The sequence below is a fragment of the Symphalangus syndactylus genome, chromosome 6 (assembly GCF_028878055.3).
Source record: "Symphalangus syndactylus isolate Jambi chromosome 6, NHGRI_mSymSyn1-v2.1_pri, whole genome shotgun sequence".
NCBI classification, from domain to species: domain Eukaryota; kingdom Metazoa; phylum Chordata; class Mammalia; order Primates; family Hylobatidae; genus Symphalangus; species Symphalangus syndactylus.
Window position 1 is genome coordinate 146,403,711 of NC_072428.2, and position 26,871 is coordinate 146,430,581.

Genomic DNA, 26,871 nt, shown 5'->3' on the forward strand with positions numbered 1-26,871 from the left:
TTCCTGGAAAGATACAACCCTCCTAGCTTAAATCAGGAAGAATTAGATGCCCCAAATACCCAATAACAAGCAGCAAGATTAAAATGGTAATTTTAAAAATTACCAACAAAAAAAAGTCCAGGACCAGATGGATTCATAGCTGAATTCTACCAGACAAAGAAGAATTGGTACCAATTCTATTGACACTATTCCACAAGATAAAGAGGGAATCCTCCCTAAATCATTCTGTGAAGCCACTATCATCCTAATACCAAACCAGGAAAGGACGTAACCAATAAAGCAAACTACAGACCAATATCCTCGATGAAGACAGATGCTAAAATCCTTAACAAAATACTAGCCAACCGAATCCAAAAACATATCAAAAAGGTAACACCATGATCAAGTGGGTTTCATACCACAGATGCAGGGATGGTTTAATATACGCAAGTCAATAAATGTGATACACCACATAAACAGAATTAAAAACAAAAATCACATGATCATCTCAATAGATGCAGAAAATGCATTTAACAAAATCCAGCATCACTTTATAATTAAAACCCTTAGCAAAATCTACATACAAGGGACATATCTCAATGTAATAAAAGCCATCTATGACAAACCTACAGCCAACATAATACTGAATGGAGAAAAGCTGAAAGCATTCCCTCTGAGGACTAGAACACGAGATGGATGCCCACTCTCACCACTTCTATTCAACATAGTACTGGAAGTCCTAGCCACAGCAATCAGAGAAGAGAAAGAAATAAAGGGCATCCAAATTGGTAAAGAGGAAATCAAACTGTTGCTGTTTGCTGATGATATGATTTTATACCCAGAAAACCCTAAAGACTCCTCCAAGTAGCTCCTAAAACTGATAAATGAATTCAGCAAAGTTTCAGGATACGAAATTAATGTACACAAATCAGTAGCTCTCCTATACATCAACAGCAACCAAGCTAAGAATCAAATCAAAAACTCAACCCCTTTTACAATAGCTGCAAAAAAACAAATAAATAAAATGCTTAGGAATATACCTAACCAAGAAGGTGAAAGGCCTCTACAAGGAAAACTACAAAATACTGCTGAAATCATAGATGACACAAACAAATGGAGACACATCCCATGTTCATGGATGGGTGGAATCAATATTGTGAAAATGACCATACTGCCAAAAGCAATCTACAAATTCAACACAATTCCCATCAAAATACCACCATCATTCTTCACAGAACTAGTAAAAACAATCCTAAAATTCATATGGAACCAAAAAAGAGCCTGCATAGCCACAACAAGTCTAAGCAAAAAGAACAAATCTGGAGGTATCACATTACCTGATTTCGAACTATACTATAAGGCCATAGTCACCAAAACAGCATGGTACTGGTATAAAAATAGGCACATAGACCAATGGAACAGCATAGAGAACCCAGAAATTAACCCAAATACAGCCAACTGATCTTTAACAAAGTAAACAAAAACATAAAGTGGGGAAAGGACACACTATTCAACAAATAGTGCTGAGATAATTGGCAAGCCACATGTAGGAGAATGAAACTGGATCCTCATCTCTCACCTCATATAAAAATCAACTCAAGATGGATCAAGGACTTAAATCTAAGACCTGAAACTATAAAAATTCTAGAAGATAATATCAGAAAAACCCTTCTAGACACTGGCTTAGGAAAATATTTTGTAACTACGAATACAAAAGCAAATGCAATAAAAACAAAGATAAACAGCTGAGACTTAATTAAACTAAAGAGCTTTTGCATGGCAAAAGGAACAGTCAGCAGAGTAAACAGAAAACCCACAGAGTGGGAGAAAATCTTCACAATCTATACATCTGACAAAGGACCGATATCCAGAATCCACAACGGACTCAAATTAGCAAGAGAAAAACAAACAATCCCATCAAAAAGTGGGCTAAGGGGCCGGGTACGGTGGCTCACACCTGTAATCCCAGCACTTTGGGAGGTCGAGGCGGGCAGATCCCAAGGTCAGGAGATGGAGACCATCCTGGCTAACATGGTGAAACCCTGTCTCTACTAAAAACATAAAAAATTAGCTGGGCATGGTGGTGGGTGCCTGTAGTCCCAGCTACTCAGGAGGCTGAGGCAGGAGAATGGCTCGAACCTGGGAGGCGGAGCTTGCAGTGAGCCAAGATCACACCACTGCACTCCAGCCTGGGCGACAGAGCAAGGCTCTGTCTCAGAAAAAAAAAAAAAAAAAAAGTGGGCTAAGGACATAAACAGACAATTCTCAAAAGAAGATATACAAATAGCCAACAAACCTATGAAAAAATGCTCAACATCACTAATGATCAGGGAAAAGCAAATCAAAACCACAATGTGATACCACCTTACTCCTGCAAGAATGGCCGTAATCACAAACAAAAAATAATAGATGTTGGTATGGATGCAGTGAAAAGGGAACACTTCTACACTCCTGGTGGGAATGTAAACTGGTACAACCACTATGGGAAACAGTGTGGAGATTTGTTAAAGAACTAAAAGTAGAACTATCATTTGATCCAGCAATACCACTACTGAGTATCTACCCAGAGGAAAAAAAGTCATTATACAAAAAAGATACTTGCACACACGTTTATAGCAGCACAACGTGCAGTTGCAAAACTGTGGAACAACCCAAATGCCCATCAATTAACAAGTGGATATAGAAACTGTCGTACATGTAACTATGGAATACTACCCAGCCATAAAAAGGAATGAAATAATGGCATTCGCAACAACCTGGATGGGATTGGAGACTATTATTCTAAGTGAATTAACCTAGGAATGGAAAACCAAACATCACACGTTCTCACTCATAAGTGAGAACTAAACTATGATGATGCAAAGGCATAAGAATGACACATGGACTTTGGGGACTCGGGGGAAAGGGTGGGAAAGGGGTGAGGGATAAAAGACTACAAATTGGGTTCAGTATATACTGCTTGTGTGATGGGTGCACCAAAAGCTCACAAGTCACCACTAAAGAACTTAACTCATGTAACCAAATACCACCTGTTTCCCAAAAACCTATGGAAATAAAAAATTTAAAAATAAAAAAAAGAAATTAAAGAAGGCACAGACAAATGGAAAGACACCCTACGTTCATGGATTGGAAGATTTAATATTGTCAAAATACCCATAATACCCAAGCAATTTACGGATTCAATGCAATCCCTATCAAAATCCCAAGGGTATTATTTTTTTTCTGAGACGGAGTCTCACTCTGCCACCAAGACTGGAGTGCAGTGACACGATCTCAGCTCACTGCAACCTCTGCCTTCTGGGTTCAAGTGATTCTCCTGCCTCAGCCTCCCGAGTAGCTGGGATTACAGGCATGCGCCACCACACCCGGCTAATTTTTGTATTTTTAGTAGAGACAGGGTTTTGCCACGTTAGCCAGGCTGGTCTCGAACTCCTGACCTCAGGCAATCCACCCGCCTCAGCTTCCCAAAGTGCTGGGACTTCAGGCATGAGCCACCATGCCCAGCCCCCAGTGGCATTTTTTTTTACAGAAATAGAAAAAATAATTCTAAAAGTCTTATGGAATGACAAAAGACTATAAATAGCCAAATTAATCTGGAGAAAGAACAAAGTTGGAGGCATCACACCTCCTGATTTCAAAATATATTATTACACAAAGCTAGTTATCAAAATAGTATGGTACTGACATAAAGACAGATACATAGAACAACGGAACAGAATAGAGCCCAGAAATAAATCCATTTATGTACAGTCACTTGATCTTACACAAGGCTGCAAATAATACACAACGGGGAAAGAAAAATGTCCTCAACAAATAGTGTTGGGAAAACTGGAGATTCACATTCAAAAGAATGCAGCCTTCTCTTACACCATACACAAAAATCAACTTACAAAGGATTAAAGACTTAAACGTAAAACATGAAACTATAAAACTCTCAGAGAAAAACGCAGACGGAAGCCTTCACAACACTGGCTTTGGCAATGATTTCACGGATATAACATCAACAGCACAGGCAATAAAAACAAAAATATGTAAGTGGGAATACATAAAACTAAAAAGTTTCTGTACAGCAAAGTAGACAATCAACACAGTGATGGAAATGAGAGAAAATATCTACAAACTGTATATCTGAAAAGGGGTTAATATCCAAAATACGGAAGAAACTCCCACAGCACAAAAGTAAAAACAACTAGTAACTTGATTAAAAAACAGGCTAAGGACTTGAATAAAGCATTTCTCTAAAGACATACAAACAGCCAACATGTATATGAAAAAATGCTCAATGTCACCAATTATCAAGGCAATGTAAATCAAAACCACAATGAGATATCACCTCACACCTGTTAGGATGGCTATGATTAAAAAAAAAAAAAAGACGACAAGTGTTGACAAGGCTGAAGAGAAATCGGAACCCTTGCACACTGTTGGTGAGAATGCAAAATGATGCAGCTGCTATGGAAAATATGTGGGTTCCTGAAAAAATTAAAAACAGAACTACCATATGTTTCAGCAATCTCCCTTCTGAGTATTTATCCTAAGAATCATCATCGCAATCTCAAAGAGATATTAGCATTCCTATATCCACTGAGGCAATATTCACAATAGCAAAGATGTGGAAACAACCTAAATGTCTATTAACGGACAGATAATGAAAATGTGGTATACAATGGAATACTATTCACCTTTAAAAATATTTGAAAAAAGGACATTCAGCTGGGCATGATGGCTCATGCCTATAATCCCAGCACTTTGGGAGGCCAAGGCAGGAGGATCACTTGAGCTCAGGAGTTTCAGACCAGCCTGGGCACCAGAGTGAGACCTCATCTCTACAAAAAATAAACAAAAAATTAGCCAGGCATGGCGGTGGGTGCCAGTAGTCCCAGCTACTTAGGAGGCTGAGGTGGGAGGATCATTTGAGCCCAGGAGGTCAAGGCTCCAGTTACCACATTCCAGCCTGGGCAAGAAAGCGAGACTCCATCTCACGGGGGAAAAAAAAGGAAATTCTGCAAAATGCAGTGACACAGATGAATCTTGAGGACACTAACCTAAGTGAAAAAAAGAGAGTCACAGGAAGACAAATACTGCATGATCCCACTATATAAGGTATCTAAAACGGTCAAATTCACAGACTCAAAGAGTAGAAATGGTGGTTCTCAGGGGCAGGGACAGGGAAGGAAATTGAGAGTTACTAATCAATGGGCATAAAGCTTCAGTCAGGCAAGACGAGTAAGCTCTAGAAATCTGCTGTGCAACATTGTACCTATAGTCAACAATATAATTGCACACTGAAAAATTTGTTAAGAGGGGCTGGGCGCAGTGGCTCACGCCTGTAATCCCAGTACTCTGGGAGGCCGAGGCAGGCAGATCATGAGGTCAGGAGTGCGAGACTAGCTGGCCAACATAGTGAAATCCCGTCTCTACTAAAAATACAAAAAATTAGCTGGACGTGGTGGCAGGCGCCTGTAATCCCAGCTACTCAGGAGGCTGAGGCAGGAGAATCGATTGAACCCGGGAGGTGGAGGCTGCAGTGAGCCGGGATCACTCCACTGCATTCCACCCTGGGTGACAGAGCGAGACTCCATGTAAACAAAAAAAAAAGTCCCAGTCAACCCCAGACTTGGTTCCAAAAATATTATAGCCAGGAGGGGAGCTTAAGCCATACCCAGGATAAGGAAGAATTTAGATTGCGCAGCCAGGCTGGGCATGGTGGCTCACACCTCTAATTCCAGCACTTTGGGAAGCCGGGGCAGGAGGATTACTTGAGGCCAGGAGAGTTCAAGACCAGCCTGGGTAACACGGAAAGAACCTGTCCATACAAAAATGGCCAGGCGCACTGACTCACAACTGTAATCCCAGCACTTTGGGAGGCCAAGGCAGGAGGATCGCTTGAGGTCAGGAGTTTGAGAGTAGCCTGGCCAACATGGTAAAACCCTGTCTCAACTAAAAATTCAAAAACATTAGCCGGGCATGGTGGCAGGCACCTGTAATCCCAGCTACTGGGAAGCTGAGGCAGGAGAATCACTTGAACCCGGGAGGCAGAGGTTACCGTGAGCCGAGATTGTGCCGCTGCACTCCAGCCTGGGTGACAGACTGAGACTCCGTATCATAAATAAATAAATAAAATTAGCCAGGCATGGTGGCGGGCACCTGTAATCTCAGCTACTCAAGAGGCTGAGGCACAAGAATTGTTTGAACCCAGGAGGCAGAGGTTGCAGGGAGCTGAGATAGTGCCACTGCACTCCAGCCTGGGTGACAGAGTGAGACTCTGTCTCAAAAAAAAAAAAAAAAAAAAAAAAGACTTCCTTCAAGTAGGAAGATCTCTTGAGCCTGGCAGATAGAGGCTGCAGTAAGCCGTGTTTGTGCCACAGCATTCCAGCCTGAGTGAAGGAACAACACTCTGCCTCAAAAATAATTTTGTAAAGAGTCACAGCCTACAAGGTGGCAATCCTGATAGCTGGGAAGCATCCTCCCGCAGAGCACAGAAACAGACACTTCAAGGGAGGATAGAACAGGGATTTATGCTGAACGGGTTGGCCAAGTTTATTTAACAGGTTATAGGAGGAGCTATGAATATTCACAAAGCGGGGGAGGTCATGCACATGCAGGCTGAATAAACATGTATGTTACATACTTATCCATATTCACTTGTGGGTGGAGACTTAACATCTAAATGCATTACAATGAGGCCTTGTAGTCAGATGGCGAAGCAGGGCCATTAAGGCACTGAAGTGCACAGCCTCTGTAAACTGGCCAGAACCAGTACATGCTCAGTGCTCTTATCAGGAGAAAGTTACTGAAATCAGTCTCTTGTCCAATCAAAGCTATAGTTATGGCTTGTGGAACAGAGGAGTGGGGATCACTTAGGATCTGGCAGTAAGTGAGCTGCAGTTATCTTAATATTGCTTATCTGGAGGCCAGTGCTTGTTTAGCTGCTAGAAAAAAAGAAACACCTTGAGGCAGTTAGAACCAGTTTATTCTTTAAGGGGATGCTTTACTTAACCCTTGCCGGGCATGGCCCTACATCTTGTTCACAGTTTGGTATTTTATTGCCAGAAAGAGTCTGTTCTCTCAGTATTCAGATCTCTATTTTAACATTAATGCTGGTCAGCTGTGTTTAAACCTCAAAAGGAAGTGGGTATAATGAGGCGTGTCAGATCTCCCACCCCATTCTGGTTTTTAAGGTTTCCTGGGGTCTCCTTAGCCAAGAGAGGGTATACTCAGTTAGTTGGCAGTCTTAGGATTTCATAGCTAGCTCTCAAAAGAAAGGAAATGGATCGTTACTACCTGATATTAATAGCCAAAGTCAAATATGATCACTAAAGCAACTGACAAGAGAACTATGAGATATTCATAACACAAAAGACAAAATTATTACATGAGTATTTAAAAGTTAAACACTAGGCCGGGCACGGTGGCTCACGCCTGTAATCCCAGCACTTTGGGAAGCCGAGGCGGGCAGATCACGAGGTCAAGAGATCAAGACCATTCTGGCCAACATGGTGAAACCCCGTCTCTACTAAAAGTACAAAAATTAGCTGGGCATGGTGGCGCTCGCCTGAAGTCCCAGCTACTCGGGAGGCTGAGGCAGGAGAATTGCTTGAACCCAGGAGGCGGAGGTTGCAGTGAGCCTCGAGATCATGCCACTGCACTCCAGCCTGGCGACAGAGTGAGACTCCATCTCAAAAAAAAAAAAAAAAGTTAAACACTATATTGTACAAAAAAATTAATTCAAAATGGATCAAAGATCTAAACATAAGAGCTGAAACTATGCAACTCTTAGAGGAAAACCTTCATGATGCCAGAGTTGGTGATGAATTCTTGGATATGACACAAAAAAACACAGGCAACAAATGAAAAAAATAGATAAATTGGACTACAAAATTAACAACTTTTGTGCATCAAAGGATACTAGCAATAGAGTAAAAAGGCAACCCTACAGAATGGGAGAGAAGTGTTTGCAAATCACATGTCTGATAAGGGGTTGATATTCAGAATATATAAAGAACTCCTAAAACTAAACAACAAAAATCAAGCAACTCAATTCAAAAACAGGCAAACAACACATATTTCTCCAAAGAAGATGTCCATATAGTCAATAAGCACATGAAACAATGCTGAACTTCACTAATAATTAGGGAAATGCAAATCAAATCCAGCATCAGATACCATTTCACATCCATTTTTTAAAAAAAAAAGAAAAACAGAAAACAATGTGTGTTGGTGAAGATGTGGAAGAACCAGAAACTCTGGCTCCTTGCTAGTGGGAATATAAAACGGTACAGCCTCTGTGGAAAATGGTATGGCAGTTCCTCAAAAAATTAAACATAGAGGCCGGGCGTGGTGGCTCACGCCTGTAATCCTAGCACTTTGGGAGGCTGAGGTGGGCGGATTACGAGGTCAGGAGATCGAGACCTTCCTGGCTAACATGGTGAAACCCCACCTCTACTAAAAATAGAAAAAGTTAGCTGGGCATGGTGGCAGGTGCCTGTAGTCCCAGCTACTCAGGAGGCTGAGGCAGGAGAATGGCGTGAACCTGGGAGGTGGAGCTTGCAGTGAGCCCACATGGAGCCACTGCACTCCAGCCTGGGAGACACAGCAAGACTGTCTCAAAAAAAAAAAAAAAAAAAAAAAATTAAACATAGAATTATCATATGATCCAGCAATTCTACTTCTGAATTGAAAGCAGGGACTCTAATAGATATTTGTACACCCATGATCACAGCAGCATTATTCACAATAGCCAAAAACGGAAACAACTCAGGTCAATTGATGAATGAATGGATAAGCAAAATACAGTATACACAAAAAGAAAATATTATTCAGCCTTAACAAATTCTGGGCCAGGCGCGTTGGCTCCTGCCTGTAATCCCAGCACTTTGGGAGGTCAGGGTGGGTGCATCACTTGAGGCCAGGAGTTCAAGACCAGCCTGCGCAACATAGCAAAACGCCATCTCTACAAAAAATTAAAAAATGAGGCTAGGCGCAGTGGCTCACACCTGTAATCCCAGCACTCTGGGAGGCTGAGGCAGGTGGATCACCTGGGGTCAGGAGTTCAAGACCAGCCTGGCAACATGGTGAAACCCCATCTCTACTAAAAATACAAAAATTAGCCAAGCGTGGTGGCGCATGCCTGTAATCCCAGCTACTCAGGAGGCTGAGGCAAGAGAATTGCTTGAACCAGGGAGGGAGAGGTTGCAATGAGCCGAGATCACACCATTGCACTCTAGCCTGGGCAACAGAGAAAGACTCTGTCTCAAAAAAAACAGAAAAAGAAATTTTGACACATGCTATTAACACAGGTGAACCTTGAAGGCATTATGCTAAGTGAAATAAGCCAGATAGAAAAGGACAAATATTGTATGGTTCAACTTGGAATAGTCAGATTCATATAGGCAGAACCAGCAGCTGGAGAGAGTGGGGAATGGAGAGTTACTGTTTCATGGGTATCAAGTTTCAGTTGATGAAAAAGATCTGGAAATGGATAGTGGTGGTGGTTGCACAACAATGTGAATGTATTTAACGCCACTGAACTGTATATATAGATATGGTAAATTGCATGTTATATATATATATATATATCTTATTATGATAAAAAAAAGTTAAGCAATTATAGCATTATGTAGCAAAATCAGAAAGAATTGAATAATTTTAAAAATTGGCAACAAGTCTTAGAGAAAAAGCAAGTATTTACATTCACTCTAAATATAAGTCATTTGAGAAAGAAATGCCAAAGACTAGGAACCCTGAGCCTGGTCACTGTCTACGCTGGTTCTGTAGAAGATGGAGTAGACTCAACCAGCCAGGGGTTCTGGGTTGAGGGAAACGGGTGAGGAGAGTCAGAACTAAAGAACTCTATAATCAGTACCAAAACTGTTTTCATGGGAGTAGACAAAGCTCTGGACTGTTTTAGCATGTGTCCCTTTCTCAACCCAAATTCTAGAATATCTAATTAACTAAAACTAAAGCCAAAGAGCAGGAGGATCACTTGAACCCAGGAGACAGGTCTGGGCAACACAGTGAGACCTCACCTCTACAAAAAATTAAAAGATTAGCTGGGTCTGCTAGTGCACACCTGCATGATTCACGCCTGTAGTTCCAGCTACTTGGGAAGCTGAGGTGGGAGGATCGCCTGAGCCTGGGAAGTCAAGGCTGCAGTGAGCCATGATTGCGCCACTGCACTACAGCCTGGGCAACAGAGTGAAAACCTGTCTCAAATTTAAAAAAATAATAAAACTAAAGACAAACAGACCAATAAAACCACATAAAGTCTAAAATTAAACCCTATGAATATACAGTTACCTATCTGTGACAAAACCTGTCTGGACATTCCTGTGGGAGAAAAAAATATGACTCCTACCTTACACCAGACACAAAAAAATAAATTCTAAATAGATGGCAAATTTAAATGAGAAGAGTAATTCAATAAAGCATTTAGAGAAAAGAACAAGAGAACATCAGTCTTAGAGTAAGCAGAGATTTCTTAATCAGGACATAAAAAGTACTCAAAACATTTTAATAAATTGAACTATATTAAAATTAATAATTTCTGTTCATCAGAAGATATCATTAAAAGTGAAAGGCAGCTACAGAGTGGGAAAGAAATATGTGCAGTATATATTTCTGACAAAGAAATCATATCCACTTATATAACAATATAATACAAGTTATTCTGTAAAGACCATGCAAATCAATATTAAAAAGATAAACTTAATTTTTAAATGGGGGAAAAAAATCTGACCCTTCACAAAAGATTTCCAAATGGCTAATAAATAAACAGGTGCTCAAATTCATTAGTTATCAGGAAAATGCAAATTAAAATTATTCGTATGATGAACACTATAACATCCTTGCTAGAATGACTAAAATTAAAAAGGACAGAAAATACCAAGTGTTGATAAAGATGAGTAACAACCACACCTCTGAGACTGTCAGTACTGGCAGAAGTGTACACTGGTACAACCACTTTGGAAAATTGTTTTAAAGTATCTACTAAAGATGAACAAATGCACACTCTTTAACCTAGGGATTCCATTCCTAGGGCTATCCCCAACAGAAATGCACAAACATGTCCACCAAAATCTATGTACAAAATGTTCATAGCCAGCTAGGCGTGGTGGCTCACGCCTGTAATCCCAGCACTTTGGGAGGCCAAGGCAGGCGGATCACCTGAGGTCAGGAGTTCAAGGCCAGCCTGGCCAACATGGCGAAACCCCGTCTCTAATAAAAATAGAAAAAGTAGCTGGGTGTGGTGGTGTGCGCCTGTAATCCCAGCTATTCAGGAGGCTGAGGTAGGATAATCACTTGAACCCCAGAGGCAGAGGTTGCAGTGAGCCGAGATTGTGCCACTGCACTCCAGCCTGGGAAACAGAGCAAGACTCCATCTCAAAAAAAAAAAAAAATATATATATATATATATATACACACACACACACACACACATATATACACATACATATACATATATATAGACATATATATACACACGCATATATATACACACACATATATACATACATATACACATATACAGACATATATATACACACGCATATATATATACACACATACACATACATATATATATTCATAGACAAAACCTAGAAACTACTGAAGTGCCCACCAACAGTAAAATGAAAAATAAATTGTGCTGTAGTCCCATAACTACTGCACTGAGAATGAATTATAACCACATACAACATGGAGAAATTTCACAAACATTGTACAAGAAACTGGACACAAAAGAGTGTATACGATAGGACTCCATTTACATAAAGTTCAAAACTAAGCAAAAACTAATCTATGATATTAGAAGCCAGGATAACGTTTACCCTTGGTGGAGGAGAAAGTAACTGGAAGGGGTAAAGGAATCAGTCTCTGGGATCCTAGTAAAATTGTGTTAATTTTTTTTTTTTTATTTATAATGGTAGAGATGGGGATTCACTATGTTGCCCAGGCTGACCGGTCTCAAACTCCTGGTGGATTCAGGAGTACACAGGCGTGTTTAGTATGAAATGATCTGAAGGGTATACATATGATTACATGAACTTATCTCTGTGTATTTTAGCTTCAATTATAAAAATTACAACTAACTGGGTACCAAATTCCACTAACTCGAATTCCACCAGCTCAGACTTTATATGTCCTCTTTATTCAAAGTATGACTTCCAAAGTGATTCTCAATTTTCAAGATCAGTGAGTACACAAATTAGACAATTCCAAAGCAGAATTTTTTCATCTAGAACCAAGTGTGACTGAATCGTAGACAACTTAGGAGAGGGGTAAATACAAATATAAAAAATTGACATATTTTACAACAGTTATGAAAACACAGATAAACCCAATTACAATACATTCTAGAGCATCATGAAAAGATAAAAACATCAAAGTAGACTTTCCAAGGTCAAGTCCGCTTCCTGACCCCTGCCAACAGCACACATGGAACATGGGCCAAAAAAGAAGCTGCTTCCCTAAGAAGTTGCTTCCATAGCAAAATGGACTTTTGCTGAAGTCCTCACTCCCGTGAATAACCAATATTCTCACCCCAAACGGTAAGGTTTCGAACTCAACCCACGTGGAGGCTGGGAGAGATGAAAGAGGGATGGAAACGTGAGGCGCCAGGAGGGCAGGAGGTGTTGACCGGGACAAGGTAACCGGCCGGGTCCAAACGCGAGAGGCGGGCGGGCTCCGCGCAGCCCGGCCCTTCCCGGACCCACCGGGCCCACCCAGGCTCTCTGGGACGCCTGCGCATTCACCTGCCTACCTGGCCGGGCGGCGGAGCGCGGGGGCGCGCACCAGCGGGGCCGCCGTCCACACCCCGAGGCGCGAGCCGCACACCCGCCCAGAGAGGAAGCCCCTGGGGTCCCATAGCGCGGCGCGCACCGCAGACCTCCCCGCGGGAAGGGAAGGACAGCACTGGGGCCGCGGGGCGGGGGCGGGGGCGGGGGCGGGGGCGGGGGCGGGGGCGGGGTCGGGGCTCGAACGGAGGGAGCGCGAGGGGGGCAGGGGAGGCAGGAGCGGAGCTGGGGACAGGCAGAGGAAGGGAAGGGGAGGGGAGGGGAGGGAAGGAGAGAGGAGGGGAGGGGAGGGGTGGGGTGCAGAGGGAGAGCGGCAGAGGCCGGGGCGGGAGGCGCGGGGCGCAGGCCCGGAGGTGAGGGGTCCGGGGCCCAGGGGCGGGGACGGAGGGCCTGGGCGGGCACGCGGGGTTGTCAGGGCTGCCTCAGTCCCCACGCACCGTGGACTCCCGCACTTGGCTGTGGAAGTGCTGCTCCCGCGCCGACACCTCGTCCTGCCCTTCCATCCTCCTTCATGCCCGCCGCCGCGCCGCCCGCGTCCGCGCGCTCCGCCGCACCATCGCCCGCCCGCCGCAGGGGCTCGGACAGCCGCGCCGGGGACTGGGGCCGGCACGGGCCCGCGAGCCGCGTTGGAACAGGTACCGCGACCACGACACCGGCCGCCGCCTCAGCAGCCTCAGACGAGCAGCTCTGGCTGAGGGAGGGCGGGCGCCGCGCAGCCGGGGGCGGGGCGGGGGCGGGGCAGGGAGAGGAGGGGGCGGGGCAGGGACACGTCAGACGAAAGGCGCCGATGCGTCAGAGAAGCGCGCCTCGCGGTCTTCCGAGCTGCTGGGCCCGGAGGTGCCGAGGGGGCGGGGCCTTGAGGTCGCGGGGCGGGGCTCCGGCCACGCCCTCAGGGGCTACCCCATTAGGGAGGCGCTGTCCCGGCGTCGGATGGGAACCGGGAACGCGGCGAGGGCGCTGCGACCTCTGCCCACCTGGCCCGGCCGCAGTCTCGGAGTTCCTGTTCCTCACAGGAGCTAATTATTTATGACAGCTGCATGGTGCCCCTCCCCCAGTTACTCAGTGCTTGGCACTCAGCACCCCTTACTCAGCACCCAGTACTCAGCACTCAGTACCGCACTCAGCCTCAGAGGACCTGGGCAGAGGGAAGCAGGGAGTCTCCCCGGGGAAACTCTTGCTCAGCCAAAGTAGGTTGAAAGGTCGGAAATCGGTGGTTTGGGGCCGGGCTTTGGGCGGAAACCCAGCTTCTCTGGGTCTGATAAGGGTCTTGGACTGCCCCACCTGGAAAACGCAGATAACCGAGCTCGCTGGGCCCTTGCCAAGTCCTTCCGGTAGCTCGGTCACTAGGGTCAGTTTTATGACTCTCAGTGGACCCTAAACAGCACGTAATATATGTATTTGTCATCGCCAAATACATCAGACACAATAATTCACCCTCCATTCCCCATTATCTTTCTTTTTGTTATAAAATTTGAATTTAAGGGAATGTTGATAATTTTACCTTGGGATTTATTTGGTTACGAGGAAGTCATTTAAATTGCTAGTGGCTGTGATTTTTGTTTTTGGCATCTTTGAGAATTCTTAGGAAGTGTGAAAATCTACAAATTGCTTTCAAATGTCATTTAGTTTTTTTTCTTTTTTTTTGAGATGGAGTTTCACTCTTGTCGCTTAGGCTGGAGTGCAATGGCGATCTCTGCTCACAACAACCTCTGCCTCTTTGGTTCAAGTGATTCTCCTGCCTCAGCCTCCCAAGTAGCTGGGATTACAGGCGCCCGCCACCACGCCCGGCTAATTTTTGTATTTTTAGTAGAGACGGGGTTTCACCACGTTGGCCAACCTGTTCTTGAACTCCTGACCTCAGGTGATCCGCCCACCTCGTCCTCCCAAAGTGCTGGGATTACAGGCCTGAGCCACTGCGCCCGGCCATTATTTAGATTTTTATGAATCTAAATTTAACAGTCAATGAAGTTGGTGCAAAGTTCTTCAAAGACAAATATGTGGTAATTTAAACGTTGCCGTTTCTCTTCACAATTTTGAGTAGAGAAAATTTTTTCACAACCCAAACTTGTTATGGTGCTTGGCAAAGTTGGACGCCGCGACACATGGTTTCTATGAGTTCACTATAGCTGAACATTGTGGTGGTGGGAGAACTTAGAGAACCTGAGGCTTGTTCTTAGCATGTGCCCTGCTGCCACAGGCTGACTGATCATAATCCAAGAACAACTGTCAACTGGTTAAATTCAACGTTCACCTTTATTTTTTAGAACGTCTTGGAACCCTAAAGAACCTGGATAATTTCTGGGTTAATTCTCTCCTAATCAGAGGGCAAGCAGATTAGATTTTAAAGTGTATGGCATTTAAACACAGATTCCAGAAAGTGAATGCATGTAGTATTCCTCATCTTTTTAATGCAACACTCCAACCATCTAGACCTTTCGATTTTCTTTTATGCAATCATCCCTAGAAGTTTACCCACCGCTGGTACTTGTAACACTTAACCCAGGGTAGTAGACTTCAACAATGGCCACGTACTCACCATTCCCTATGCGCTCACCCTCTGCCATCTGGCTTTGTCCTTCCTCCCAGCAAGAAATGGACTCTGCTTTCCAGCCCTGGAATCAGCCTGGCTGGGTGACCTGCTCTGGCCAGTGGGACATTAGAAAATACAAAACTATAGGAAAGTGCTTGTGCATTAGGACTTGCCCTTTCTTACGGACCCTAGGGACCCCCAACAGCCACTGGCCACTGCATCATAAGCCCCAGCCCAGCTGAAGATAGGTGACCTGGTCACCTCCATCACCCCAGCCAACACCCTCTTTTCCACATCCCTAAATGCTGTTGTATAAGACCACATGGGCCATTGTAACGGCTTTGGCTTTTATTCTGGGAAAGCTTAGGAGCCACTATGGGTTACTGACAGGTATGATGTGATCTGGCTGCTGCTCAGGGCCTGGACAGCTAATGAGGAAGACTTACTGCAGAAATTCAGAGCCCAGTGACCTGGACCAGGGTGGAGGCAGCAGACAAGGTGAGAGGCGGTCGGATTCTGAATGCATTTTGAAAGGAGGATTTCCTATCAGGATTTCCTATCACATGGGGATGCGGTCAGATAAAGGGAAAGACGGGGAGAGCTCCAAGGCATCTGGCCGTAGCAGCCAGAAGGACAGTTGCATCACCAAAGAGGGGGAAGGCTGCAGTTAGAACAAGTTTTGGAGAAAAGACACAGAGTTCTTAAAATGTGATGATGACACCTCCTGGCCACCAAAATATGCTGTGTGGATATGAAGTTTCATTTCATATCAGAAGAATATGGCTGGCAATAAACATTTAAAAATATGTTTCATCTCAACAATACTGAAACCTAAATGAAGTACCTTTTCACTTTCATTGGGTGGGCAAAATTTTTATAATTTGACAATATTGAATCACAAGAATGTGGAACAGTAGAAATTCTATGCCACTGGAGGTCATGTGAACCAATATAATATCTCTGTAAATAATTTGGCATTATCCAGTAAAGCTGAAGATAAGCAACAAGCAGTTGCACTCCTACCCGTGTATCCTAGAAAAGCTCTTGAGCACGTACACCAAGAGATGTGAACGAGAATCCCCACAGCTGCGCCACTTGAACGAGCAGAAGTCTACAAATAGCCCAGCTGTCTGTCCACAGTGGAATGGGTAAATAAACTGATATGTTCGTGGGACAGAATGTGATTCTGAAAAATTAGTGAACAACAGCCGCAAGCAGCAATACAAATGAATCTCTAAAACAAAGTGTTGACCAAAAGAAAGTACCAGAAGAAGACACACAGTGACTCCATTTAGGTAAAGTTCAAAACCACACAAAACAATATACTATTGTGTTATTCCATTCTCACACTACTGCAAAGATACTACCCAAGACTGGGTAATTTATAAACAAAGGAATTTTAATTGACTTACAGTTCCACATGGCTGGGGAGGCCTCAGGAAACTTACAATCATGGCAGAAGGGGAAGCAGGCATGTTTTACATGGTGGTAGGGGAAGCAGGAGAGGGTGGGGGGGAAGTGAGGAAGTGGGGAAGAAGGGAGGGGGGAAAAGAGGAAGGGAGAGGGGATAGAGGGAGGGAGGAAAAGAGGAAGAGAAAGGGGGAGAAAGAGCGAGAAGGAGGAACTGTCAAACACTTATAAAACCATCAGATCTCATGAGAACTCAGTACCATGAGAACAGCGTGGGGCAAAGTACCCCATGATCCCATCACCTCCCTCCCTCAACATATGGGGATTACAGACCCCTTGTTTGGTGTTTAGGTTAACATGCTCCATTTAGCAAGGGGTCAAGTTGCCATAGAGAACCCGTGGTTTAGGCTACCAGGAAGTGGTAAACCCTCCACACATGGTGACTACAATTGGAGATGAGATTTGGGTGGGGACACAGAACCAAACCATATCAACTATTTGGGGATACAACCATGCAGTAGAACTATAAAGAAAAGCCAAGGAATGATAAAACTGTAAGAGAGAGGTCAGAAAAGGGATTGGTGAGAGGCATTCAAGGGCCACAAAGAGAATGATAATGCTCTATTTCTTAAACCAGAGTGGAGGAGGTCCACAACCCTATCTTGCATTGTTATTCTTTATACCTATGCATTATCTGTCATGCATAAACAGCATCCATTTAATATTTAATAAAGTAACTGTTTCAAGAAGCACCACTTCCTGGTAGCCTAAACCATGGGTTCTCTACCGCAACTTAACCCGTTGCTAAATGGAGCATGTTAGCCTAAACGCTAAGCAAGGAATCTGTAAACCAGGTGCCAGTTCTGTGGTAAATTGCTGTGTGACCTTCCAGGTCTCTGTTCAATTAACAATGCCTGAGGTTCCTTCCAGGACTAATACTGTGTTTGTTGTCTTAAAAATTAACTTGGAGCAGCCGGGCACGGTGGCTCAAGCCTGTAATCCCAGCACTTTGGGAGGCCGAGGCAGGTGGATCACAAAGTCAGGAGATCGAGACCATCCTGGCTAACACGGTGAAACCCCGTCTCTACTAAAAATACAAAAAATTAGCCGGGCGTGGTGGCAGGCGCCTGTAGTCCCAGCTACTCGGGAGGCTGAGACAGGAGAATGGCATGAACCCGGGAGGCGGAGCTTGCAGTGAACCGAGATCGCGCCACTGCACTCCAGCCTGGGCGACAGAGCGAGACTCCGTCTCAAAAAAAATAAAAATAAATAAATAAAAAATAAAAAAATTAACTTGGAGCTGGGCGTGGTGGCTCACTAATGTAATCCCAGCACTTTGGGAGGTCAAGGTGGACAGATCACGAGGTTAAGAGATTGAAACCATCCTGGCCAACATGGTGAAACCCTATCTCTACTAAAAATACAAAAATTAGCCTGGCGTGGTGGCACATGCCTGTAGTCCCAGCTACTGGGGAGGCTGAGGCAGCAGAATCACTTGAACCCGGGAGGCAGAGGTTGCAGTGAGCCGAGATTGCGCTACTGCACTCCAGCCTGGCGACAGAGTGAGACTCCGTCTCAAAAAAAAAAAAAAATTAACTTGGAAACTTTCCACGCAAACCCACGTTTCTGTTGGCATTTGTATGGGTTAGAGGGGAGGAGGCGATCATGAGCATCAGGTGCTTAGCGCCAAACCTGAGAGTCATCCTGAATTCCACGCTTTCCCTAACAACGCACACCCCATCCATCAGCAAGTATTTTTTATTCTACCACAAAAATATGTCTGGAATTCAGCCAGTCCTCCACACCGCCTTTGCCACTCTCCTGTTCCAACTGGCCTCATCCCTCAGTGGCCTCTGGGCTGGTCTCTTTGCATCTACTCTTCCCAGGCTTCTCACCATCTTCTCCCTCCCATCATCCATCCCCTGCGATAAGCATGTAAACTAGTTGTGTTCCCCAACCCCAAGGCTTCCCATATCACTTACACTGAAACTCTGACCCCTAACCAAGACCTGCAGAGACTATAGGAACAGTCTCTGCCCACCTCTCCAACCTTGTCTTCTGCCGTGCCCCCCACTGCCTTTGTACTGTGCCCTCTGCTCAGGATGCTCTCCCCAGAATCACAGCTGCCTCCCTCTCCTTACTCACAGTGTAAAGATTAATACTGTAGAGAGGGCATTTTAGGCCCTGAGCTGAGGTAGCACCTGAACCCAGCCCAGCTATGCTGGCTCACTTCACCTTGCATTGTCTTCAAGACAGGACCATAGAAGTTATTAATACATAGGGGCCGGGAGCGGTGGCTCGTGCCTGTAATCCCAGCACTTTGGGAGGCCGAGACGGGTGGATCACGAGGTCAGGAGATCGAGACCATCCTGGCTAACACGGTGAAACCCTGTCTCTACTAAAAATACAAAAAAATTAGCCGGGCGCGGTGGCAGGCGCCTATAGTCCCAGCTACTCCGGAGGCTGAGGCAGGAGAATGGCGTGAACCCAGGAGGCGGAACTTGCAGTGAGCCGAGATCACGCCACTGCACTCCAGCCTGGGCAACAGAGCAAGACTCTGTCTCAAAAAAAAAAAAATTATTAATGCATAGGTGTGTTTTTTATCTGCCCTAGTCATGGCAAGGACTTTATCCTGTTCGCTGTTTTTCCAACACCAAGCACAGGGCCTGGCACATGATAGGAGGTTGTCAAGCCTTTGCTGAATAAATAGTGATACATGTGAATGGAGTGGGGGGTGGTGGTGGGGAGCTAGCTTTTGTGGAATAACTACTGTATTCCAGGCACTTCCCATGCATTATTTAATTTAACCATCACAGTAGCCCAGTGAAGTAGGTGCTGTCGGCTCCATATTACCATTGAAGACATTGAAGCTCAGAGAGGTTAAGCAACCTGACCTGGTTTACACATCAAGATTTGAACCTAGATTCATTGACTTATTAACACCTGCTTTTCTCACAGTTCCATTGCTCTCTGCCATGCAATAAAACAAAAACAATTGCACCACCATGCGTGACACATAGTGTTGGAGATTCTGCCCTGACAACCCACCTCCCCTCCCCCACTGAATTCTTCTGTAGTCCTGAGTGTGCTTGAGTATGTGCTTGAGTGGAGTATGCAACCAAGCATACAAATGAGTCCACGCTCACTCTCTGGCCCTCGAGTTCCAGAGCATTAAGGCTCTCCAGAGGAGTAGGACTAATTAGGGGGTGGAGGTGTAGAAAGAGAGGGTGGGAGAAAGATGTATTATGAGGAATTGGCCCACATGATTCTGGAGGCTGAGAAGTCCTCAGATGTGCAGATGGCAGCTGGAGACCAAAGTATAAGTTCCAGTTCGAAAGCCGGCAGGCTCGAGAGCCAAGAAGAGCTGGTAGTTGAGTCTGAGGCCAAAGGCAAGAAAAGACCAATGTGTCAGCTCCAGCAGGAGGAGCTCCCCTACTCAGGGGAGGGTCAGTCTCTTTGTTCTGCTGAGGACTTCAGCCAATTGCATCGTGCCCACCCACATTGGAAGGGCCATCTGCTTTACTCAGGCCACCAATTCAAACATTAATCTCCTCCAGAAGCACCCTCACAGACACACCCAGAATATTGTTTGACCAGCTATCTGGGCATCCCATGGCCCAGTGAAGCGGACACATAACATTAACCATCACAAGTAGGGACCCCTGTTTTTATTCTCTTCTTAATAGGCTTGGGGAGAAGTTGGCTTCTTGTGCTTCTAACTCATCAGCTGTTACCTGTGGGAGTTACTACCTACTCAACATCGCTCAGGGCACTGCATTACGCCTTCCAGGCGATTATACAAGGTACTGCTTGAGCTTAAGCAAACTGAGAGAAGATGCAGCACCCTTTCTAATGGTAATATCAGAAATAGACAATGATTCCAATCATTTTTTTTTTTTTTGAGATGGAGTCTGTCTGCATCACCGAGGCTGGAGTACAGTGGCGCGATCTTGGCTCACTGCAACCTCCACCTCCCAGGTTCAAGCGATTCCCCTGCCTCAACCTCCCAAGTAGTTAGGATTACAGGCGTGCACCACCATGCCCAGCTCATTTTTGTATTTCTAGTAGAGACGGAGTTTCACCATGTTGGCCAGGCTGGTCTTGAACTTCCGACCTCAGGTGATCCACCTGCCTCAGCCTCCAAAGTGCTGGGATTACAGGCATGAGTCACCATGTCCAGCCTTGATTCCAATCATTTTTGTTGGCTCATCATACATCATCTTCAGTCATACGTCATCTTCCTAAGCTTTACTTATCTATCTTGACTCTTTTTCTTCCAATTTCAACACACACAATTTTAGGAGGGAAATGAGTCAAAATGGGGCAGGGTGAAGGAAGGAAAAAATGGTCAACTGAATCTCTTTGTGCCACAGAGGGAGCAAGGATGTCTATGGAGCAGTCAGGAATCACACATGTGTGAAGCCTAAAGGACCCTGGGGATCTCCTAGCTGTATTGCAACTAAGTCCCAGAGAAATGTAGGGACTTTCCTAAAGAGACACACATTAGTGACCAGGGTAACCCAGACTTGCTGACTTCCGAGCACATCATTCTTCCCCTCGTTCCCCATTCCCTCTAGAGGAGAACTTAGTGCCTTCCCAGCTTCTGAACCCACTCCTTTGCCCGGGTGCCCTCACCGTCCTGGCTTCACTCTCCACTGCAGACTCATCCACACAGGGTCACAACTGCACTTTGTTGGAAGGAAACAGGTTGAAATACAAATTCCATGTGTTACACTCCAGCCTAGTGTCATGCTAGCTTTCATTTCTCAAATATTTTTGTTTTACCACCATTTTTAAGGCCATTCTGCCTTTCAAGCTTTTATCTTTTAGTTAAAATAACAAATATTTCTGAGCACTTAGTATTTGCCAGGCACTGTTCTTTTTTTTTGATTTTTAAAAAATATTTGGTGTAGAGATAGAGTTTTGCCATGTTGCCCAGGCTGGTCTTGAACTCCTAGAATCAAGCAGTCCTCTTGCCTCAGCCCCCGAAAGCGCTGGGATTACAGGTGTGAGCCACTGCACCTGGCCTTTTTTTTTTCTTTTCTTTTCTTTTCTTTTCTTTTTTTTTTTTTTGAAACAAAGTCTTGCTCTGTTGCCCAAGCTGAAGTGCACTGATAGAGACAGGGTTTCACCATATTGGCCAGGCTGGTCTTGAACTCCTGACCTCAAGTGATCCGCCCACCTCAGCCTCCCAAAGTTCTGGGATTACAGGCGTGAGCCACGGTGCCCAGCCTTAAGTTATATTTTTAAAAGGTAATAAATGCTCCGACTCCATCATGTCCTGCTTGTGTTATTATACTTTACTCTTGAGGCCACTTTGGTCAGCTGTATAATGGTGTGCTCCTCCACACTCAATATCAGCACATCTGGTAGCTAGAACTGGCCACAGTGGGAGTATTTACAGCACAGAAATCAGTCAATGATACAAATCAGGGGCCCTTCCCCTCCTTGAAGAGCTGGTTATTAAATAATTACAGCACACCATGGGAGCCAGCAACCGTTTTAGAAAGAGCCTCTAATGAAGATATTCCACACTGTGGGCTAATGTTGAACAACCAGATGATAAAAGGTGGAAATTGAGGAGACTGGACAAGACTCTCACCTGGTGGTTGGCCATCCCATGTGTCTGCAGAGGCGAATCAAGGGGATTACTAAAGGGAAAACAGGAATTTTTCTCAGAAAAACAGTTCTAAATTCATGAAAATACAATTAAGTTCAGAAACATCCATTACTTTTACACCAATCAGAAATTCTTCTAGTCATACGCACGTTTGTCGATTTCTGAAAAGGGTGTGATATGGTTTGGCTGTGTCCCCACCCCAATCTCATCTTAAATTAAAGCTCCCATTATTCTCATGTGTTGTGGGAGGGACTTGGTGGGGAATAATTGAATCCTGAGGGGGATCCCCCATACAGTTCTCGTGGTGGTGAATAAGTCTCACAGGATTGGATGGTTTTATAAGGGGTTTCCACCGCTGCAGTCCAGCCTGGGTGACAGAGCCAGAATGTCTCAAAAAATATATAAATAAATAAATAAATGACAGAACCTACAAAGTGCAATGACACTGTAAAAGTTGGCTGTTAGTAATAGTATCAACGTCATCATCACCACTATTGTTATCATCTAAAACCAAGACCTAAGCATAGATTATGCTAATATTTACAAATTGGGTTATATATGTATGCGATACTTAAACTTTTTGTTTTTTTGAGATGGAGTCTCGCTGTGTCGCCAGGCTGGAGTGCAGTGGCACAATCTCGGCTCACTGCAACCTCCGCCTCCTGGGTTCAGGTGATTCTCCTGCCTCAGCCTCCTAAGTAGCTGGGACTAGAGGCGCCTGCCACCATGCCCAGCTAATTTTTTTTTTTTTTTTTTTTTTTGTATTTTTAGTAGAGACAGGGTTTCACCATGTTGGCCAGGATGGTCTCGATCTCTTGACCTCATGATCCACTGGCCTTGGCCTCCCAAAGTGCTGGGATAACAGGTGTGAGCCACCGCGCCTGGCCCAACATTTCTAAGGAATTCATGACAAACTTGTAACTTTTACACAGGGGATGAAAGACTAAAAGGATACTTAAAATGGAAGAGAGGACCTTTACTTTGCAAAGAAATGCTGTGGCTGTCCTATCCACGAGTCAAGATTTACAAAACTAAGCAGAGGAAATGGGTAGACACAAAACTGGAATTAGCTTGAGGAGAATTGCAGGGTATCATGGGGAATTTAAGTCCACATATAAAAATAATATCACCCTCCTGAATCTTTCAACCTTTTTCAATCTATCACCACTTCAACCTTCGGTGTCAGTCTCTGATTTTTTTTTTTTTTTTTTTTTTTTTTTTTTTTTTTTTTTTGAGACGGAGTCTTGTTCTGTCACCCAGGCTGGAGTGCAGTGGCGCGATCTCGGCTCACTGCAACCTCCGCCTCCCGGGTTCACGCCATTCTCCTGCCTCAGCCTCCTGCGTAGCTGGGACTACAGGCGCCCGCCACCATGCCCGGCTAATTTTTTGTATTTTTAGTAGATACGGGGTTTCACCATGTTAGCCAGGATGGTCTCAATCTCTTGACCTCGTGATCCGCCCGCCTCGGCCTCCCAAAGTGCTGGGATTACAGGCATGAGCCACCGCGCCCGGCCCAGTCTCTGATTTTAACAAGATTTTATCTTAGGACTAATGGTATAAATTTCACCCATCCCTAACTAACTCTCATTGAAATCTAGAGAAACAGATGATCAAGACTCTGCTAGCAGGAGAAAAAGAGAGAAAAGAGAGATGAACAAGTCTTGTGTGACCAGAAGCTTATCAACCTTGTGTGCTGTTGGCTCACTTTAACATTTACAGCAGATGATAGACCCCTGAATTGTGTTCAGATCACACAATAAGCTATCAAATGACCTCACGAAAGCAAGACGGCACTGAACCCCAAGGTGAGAGATTGTACGGACATCATTTAAAGGTTTGTGTCCCCCCTTAAAGGTTTGTGTCCCCCTTTGGTAGTCCAGACATGAAAACGTCTTAACTAGGTGTGGCTCAGATGCCACTCTGGAGTAGGCTGAGTTTGTAACTCGAGCACACAGAATGGCAGGAAGCAAAGCAACAGTCGGAGGAACAACCTGGGCCAACATGGCACGAGATCAAAGAGGAGAACAGGACGTGCTGAGTCCAGAGAGGGTGAGTCAGAGAGAGAAGAGGAAGTTTTCTTGTGGTCACTGCAGACATAGGTTTTGTTGTGAGCACTAGATGGTCTGAAAAGCCCCCATCCTAATTCTAGGTCTGCAAGCCAAGAAGATGGAGCAGGTTCTCGTGGGGCTCTGTCTCCAGAGACCTTGTGTGATCTTGGTAATGAAAGGCCCAAAGCCAACATTTAGATAGTGCTGCTCCAGAAAAGGGAATTAAGGGCTTTAAAAATGGATGCTGAATCGCTTGAACCCGGGAGGCAGAGGTTGCAGTGAGCCGGGGTCACACCATTGCACTCCGGCCTGGGCAACAAGAGCAAAACTCTATCTGAAAAAAAAAAATGCGGATGCTGAGGCCAGGCTCACTGCAACCTCTGCCACCCGGGTTCAAATGATTCTCCTGCCTCAGCCTCCCAAGTAGCTGGGATTACAGACACCTGCCCCCACGCCTGACTAATTTTCTTGTAGTTTTAGTAGAGACAGGGTTTCACCATGTTGGTCAGGCTGGTCTTGAACTCCTGACCTCAGGTGATCCACCCACCTCAGCCTCCCAAAGTGCTGGGTTTACAGGTATGAGCCACCACGCCCAGCCTTGGGCATGGTGGCTCATGGTAGCTCTTGCCTGTAATCCCAGCACTTTGGGAGGCCAAGGCAGGAGGATCGCCTGAGGCTAGGAGTTCCAGGCCAGCCTGGGCAACATAATGAGACCCCATCTCTACAACACAAAAATTAAAAAAAAAAAAATTAGCCGGGTGTGGTGGCACATGACTGTAGTCCCAGCCATTCAGGAAGCTGAGGCTGGAGGATGACTTGAGCCTGGCAGTTCAATACCACAGTGAGCTGTGATTGTGCCACTGCACTCCAGCCTAGGTGATAGAGCCAAACCCTATCTCTAAAAAACAAACAGAGAATGGATGCTGAACTTACACTTTTTTACACTAGCTCTTATTTTTATTTTTATTTATTTATTTAGTTTTTTATTTATTATTTTATTTTATTTTATTTTATTTTTTTGAGATGGAGTTTCACTCTTGTTGCCCAGGCTGGAGTGCAATGGCGCGATCTTGGCTCACTGCAACATCCGCCTCCTAGGTTCAAGCGATTCTCCTGCCTCAGCCTCCTGAGTAGCTGGGATAACAGGCGCCTGCCACCATACCCAGCTGATTTTTTGTTTTTTAGTAGAGATGGGGTTTCACCATGTTGGCCAGGCTGGTCTGGAACTCCTGACCTCAGGTGATCTGCCCGCCTCAGCCTCCCAAAGTGCTGGGATTACAGGCGTGAGCCACCACGCCCCACCTATTTCTATTTTTTTTTTTTTTTTTTTGAGACAGGGTCTCACTCTGTCACTCAGGCTGGAAGGTAGTGGTGCAATCTCGGGTGCCTGCAACCTCTGCCTCCAGGTTCAAGTGATTCTTCCACCTGAGCCTCCCAAATAGCTGGGATTACAGGCATGCGCCACCACACCCAGCTAATTTTTTGTATTTTTACTATACATGGGGTTTCACCATGTTGGCTGAGCTGGTCTCGAATTCCTGACCTCAAGTAATCTGCCTGCCTCAGCCTCCCAAAGTGCTGGGATTGCAGGCGTGAGCCACTGTGCCTGGCCACTACGTTAGCTTTTAAATAGACTTTCTAGAGGGAAAATGATGGAAACAATGAGGAAGGCACTCTTAAGAAGTTAGTCCTTCTCCCTTCAGTCTCAGTTCTAGTCTCTAGATGCAACCAGGACTAAGGGTTTCTAGCCATTCTTCCAGAATTTTCTACACATATATAAGCATTTTTAAAAGTACACAATTGAGATCTGTTTTGCCACTTACATTTTTACTTAATAATATATCCTGGCCGTCTGACCATATCATTACGTACAGGTCCATTCCATTCCTTTGCTTCTTGGTTAGTAGTCTGACTAACCAAGTCTGACTAGTATATGCTGCATTTACTGAACCAATCTTCTGTGAGCGGGCATTCAGATTATTTACAATTTTGTTCTGCTTTGCAGCTCTCTTCTAACAATGCTGTCACCTATATCCTTGCATGTATTTCCTTGCATATTTGTACAGTTTTAGGGGTTGGGGGTAGGCCCCTGGTATGAGGTGGAAGCAGCCAGATCTTTTGGATAAGGCTCCACTGTGCCCAGGCCATGGCATGGCAGCAGCCCAGGGTTATCAGAGGATTCCAAGAGCTACCTGCTAGGGACAGAGTCAGAGCTGGTGGTGAAAGAAGTGGGTGGTATTTTCTGTCTCATGTGACACTGGGCCAGGTGGGGAGAGGCAGTGTCTGTAAAGACCTCAGGAAATTCACCCAGGAGAACACAGGCTGTATCCAGGCCTCCCCTGTGACTGCAAGCCCAGAACCAAGCCCTAGAATAGCCCAGTGCACTGAGGGTAAATGCAGCACCCTTGGGTGGGGTGGGGCCAGCTGGGAGTCTTCCACAGCCCTGGGCACTTTGGAAAACACTCAGTGGTACCTCCTGAGAGCCCAGGC

General features: G+C 45.0%; 1 protein-coding gene across 7 annotated transcripts in view; it reads right to left on the reverse strand.

Moving 5' to 3' along the window:
* The window catches only part of LMBR1 (limb development membrane protein 1), a 210,272-nt gene extending 196,764 nt beyond the window's left edge, over window positions 1-13,508 (reverse strand). For 2 of the 7 annotated variants that reach the window (XM_055269781.2, XM_055269778.2), the window contains exon 1: window positions 13,211-13,508. In XM_055269781.2, the coding sequence (XP_055125756.1) occupies window positions 13,211-13,276 (66 nt within the window). In that variant the 5' untranslated portion in view covers window positions 13,277-13,508. Of the gene's footprint in view, window positions 1-12,739; window positions 12,929-13,210 lie in introns of those variants that run through there. The other 5 variants (XM_055269782.2, XM_063641765.1, XM_055269777.2 and 2 more) reach the window with 5 other exon arrangements.
* Between the last annotated feature and the right edge of the window lie 13,363 nt (window positions 13,509-26,871).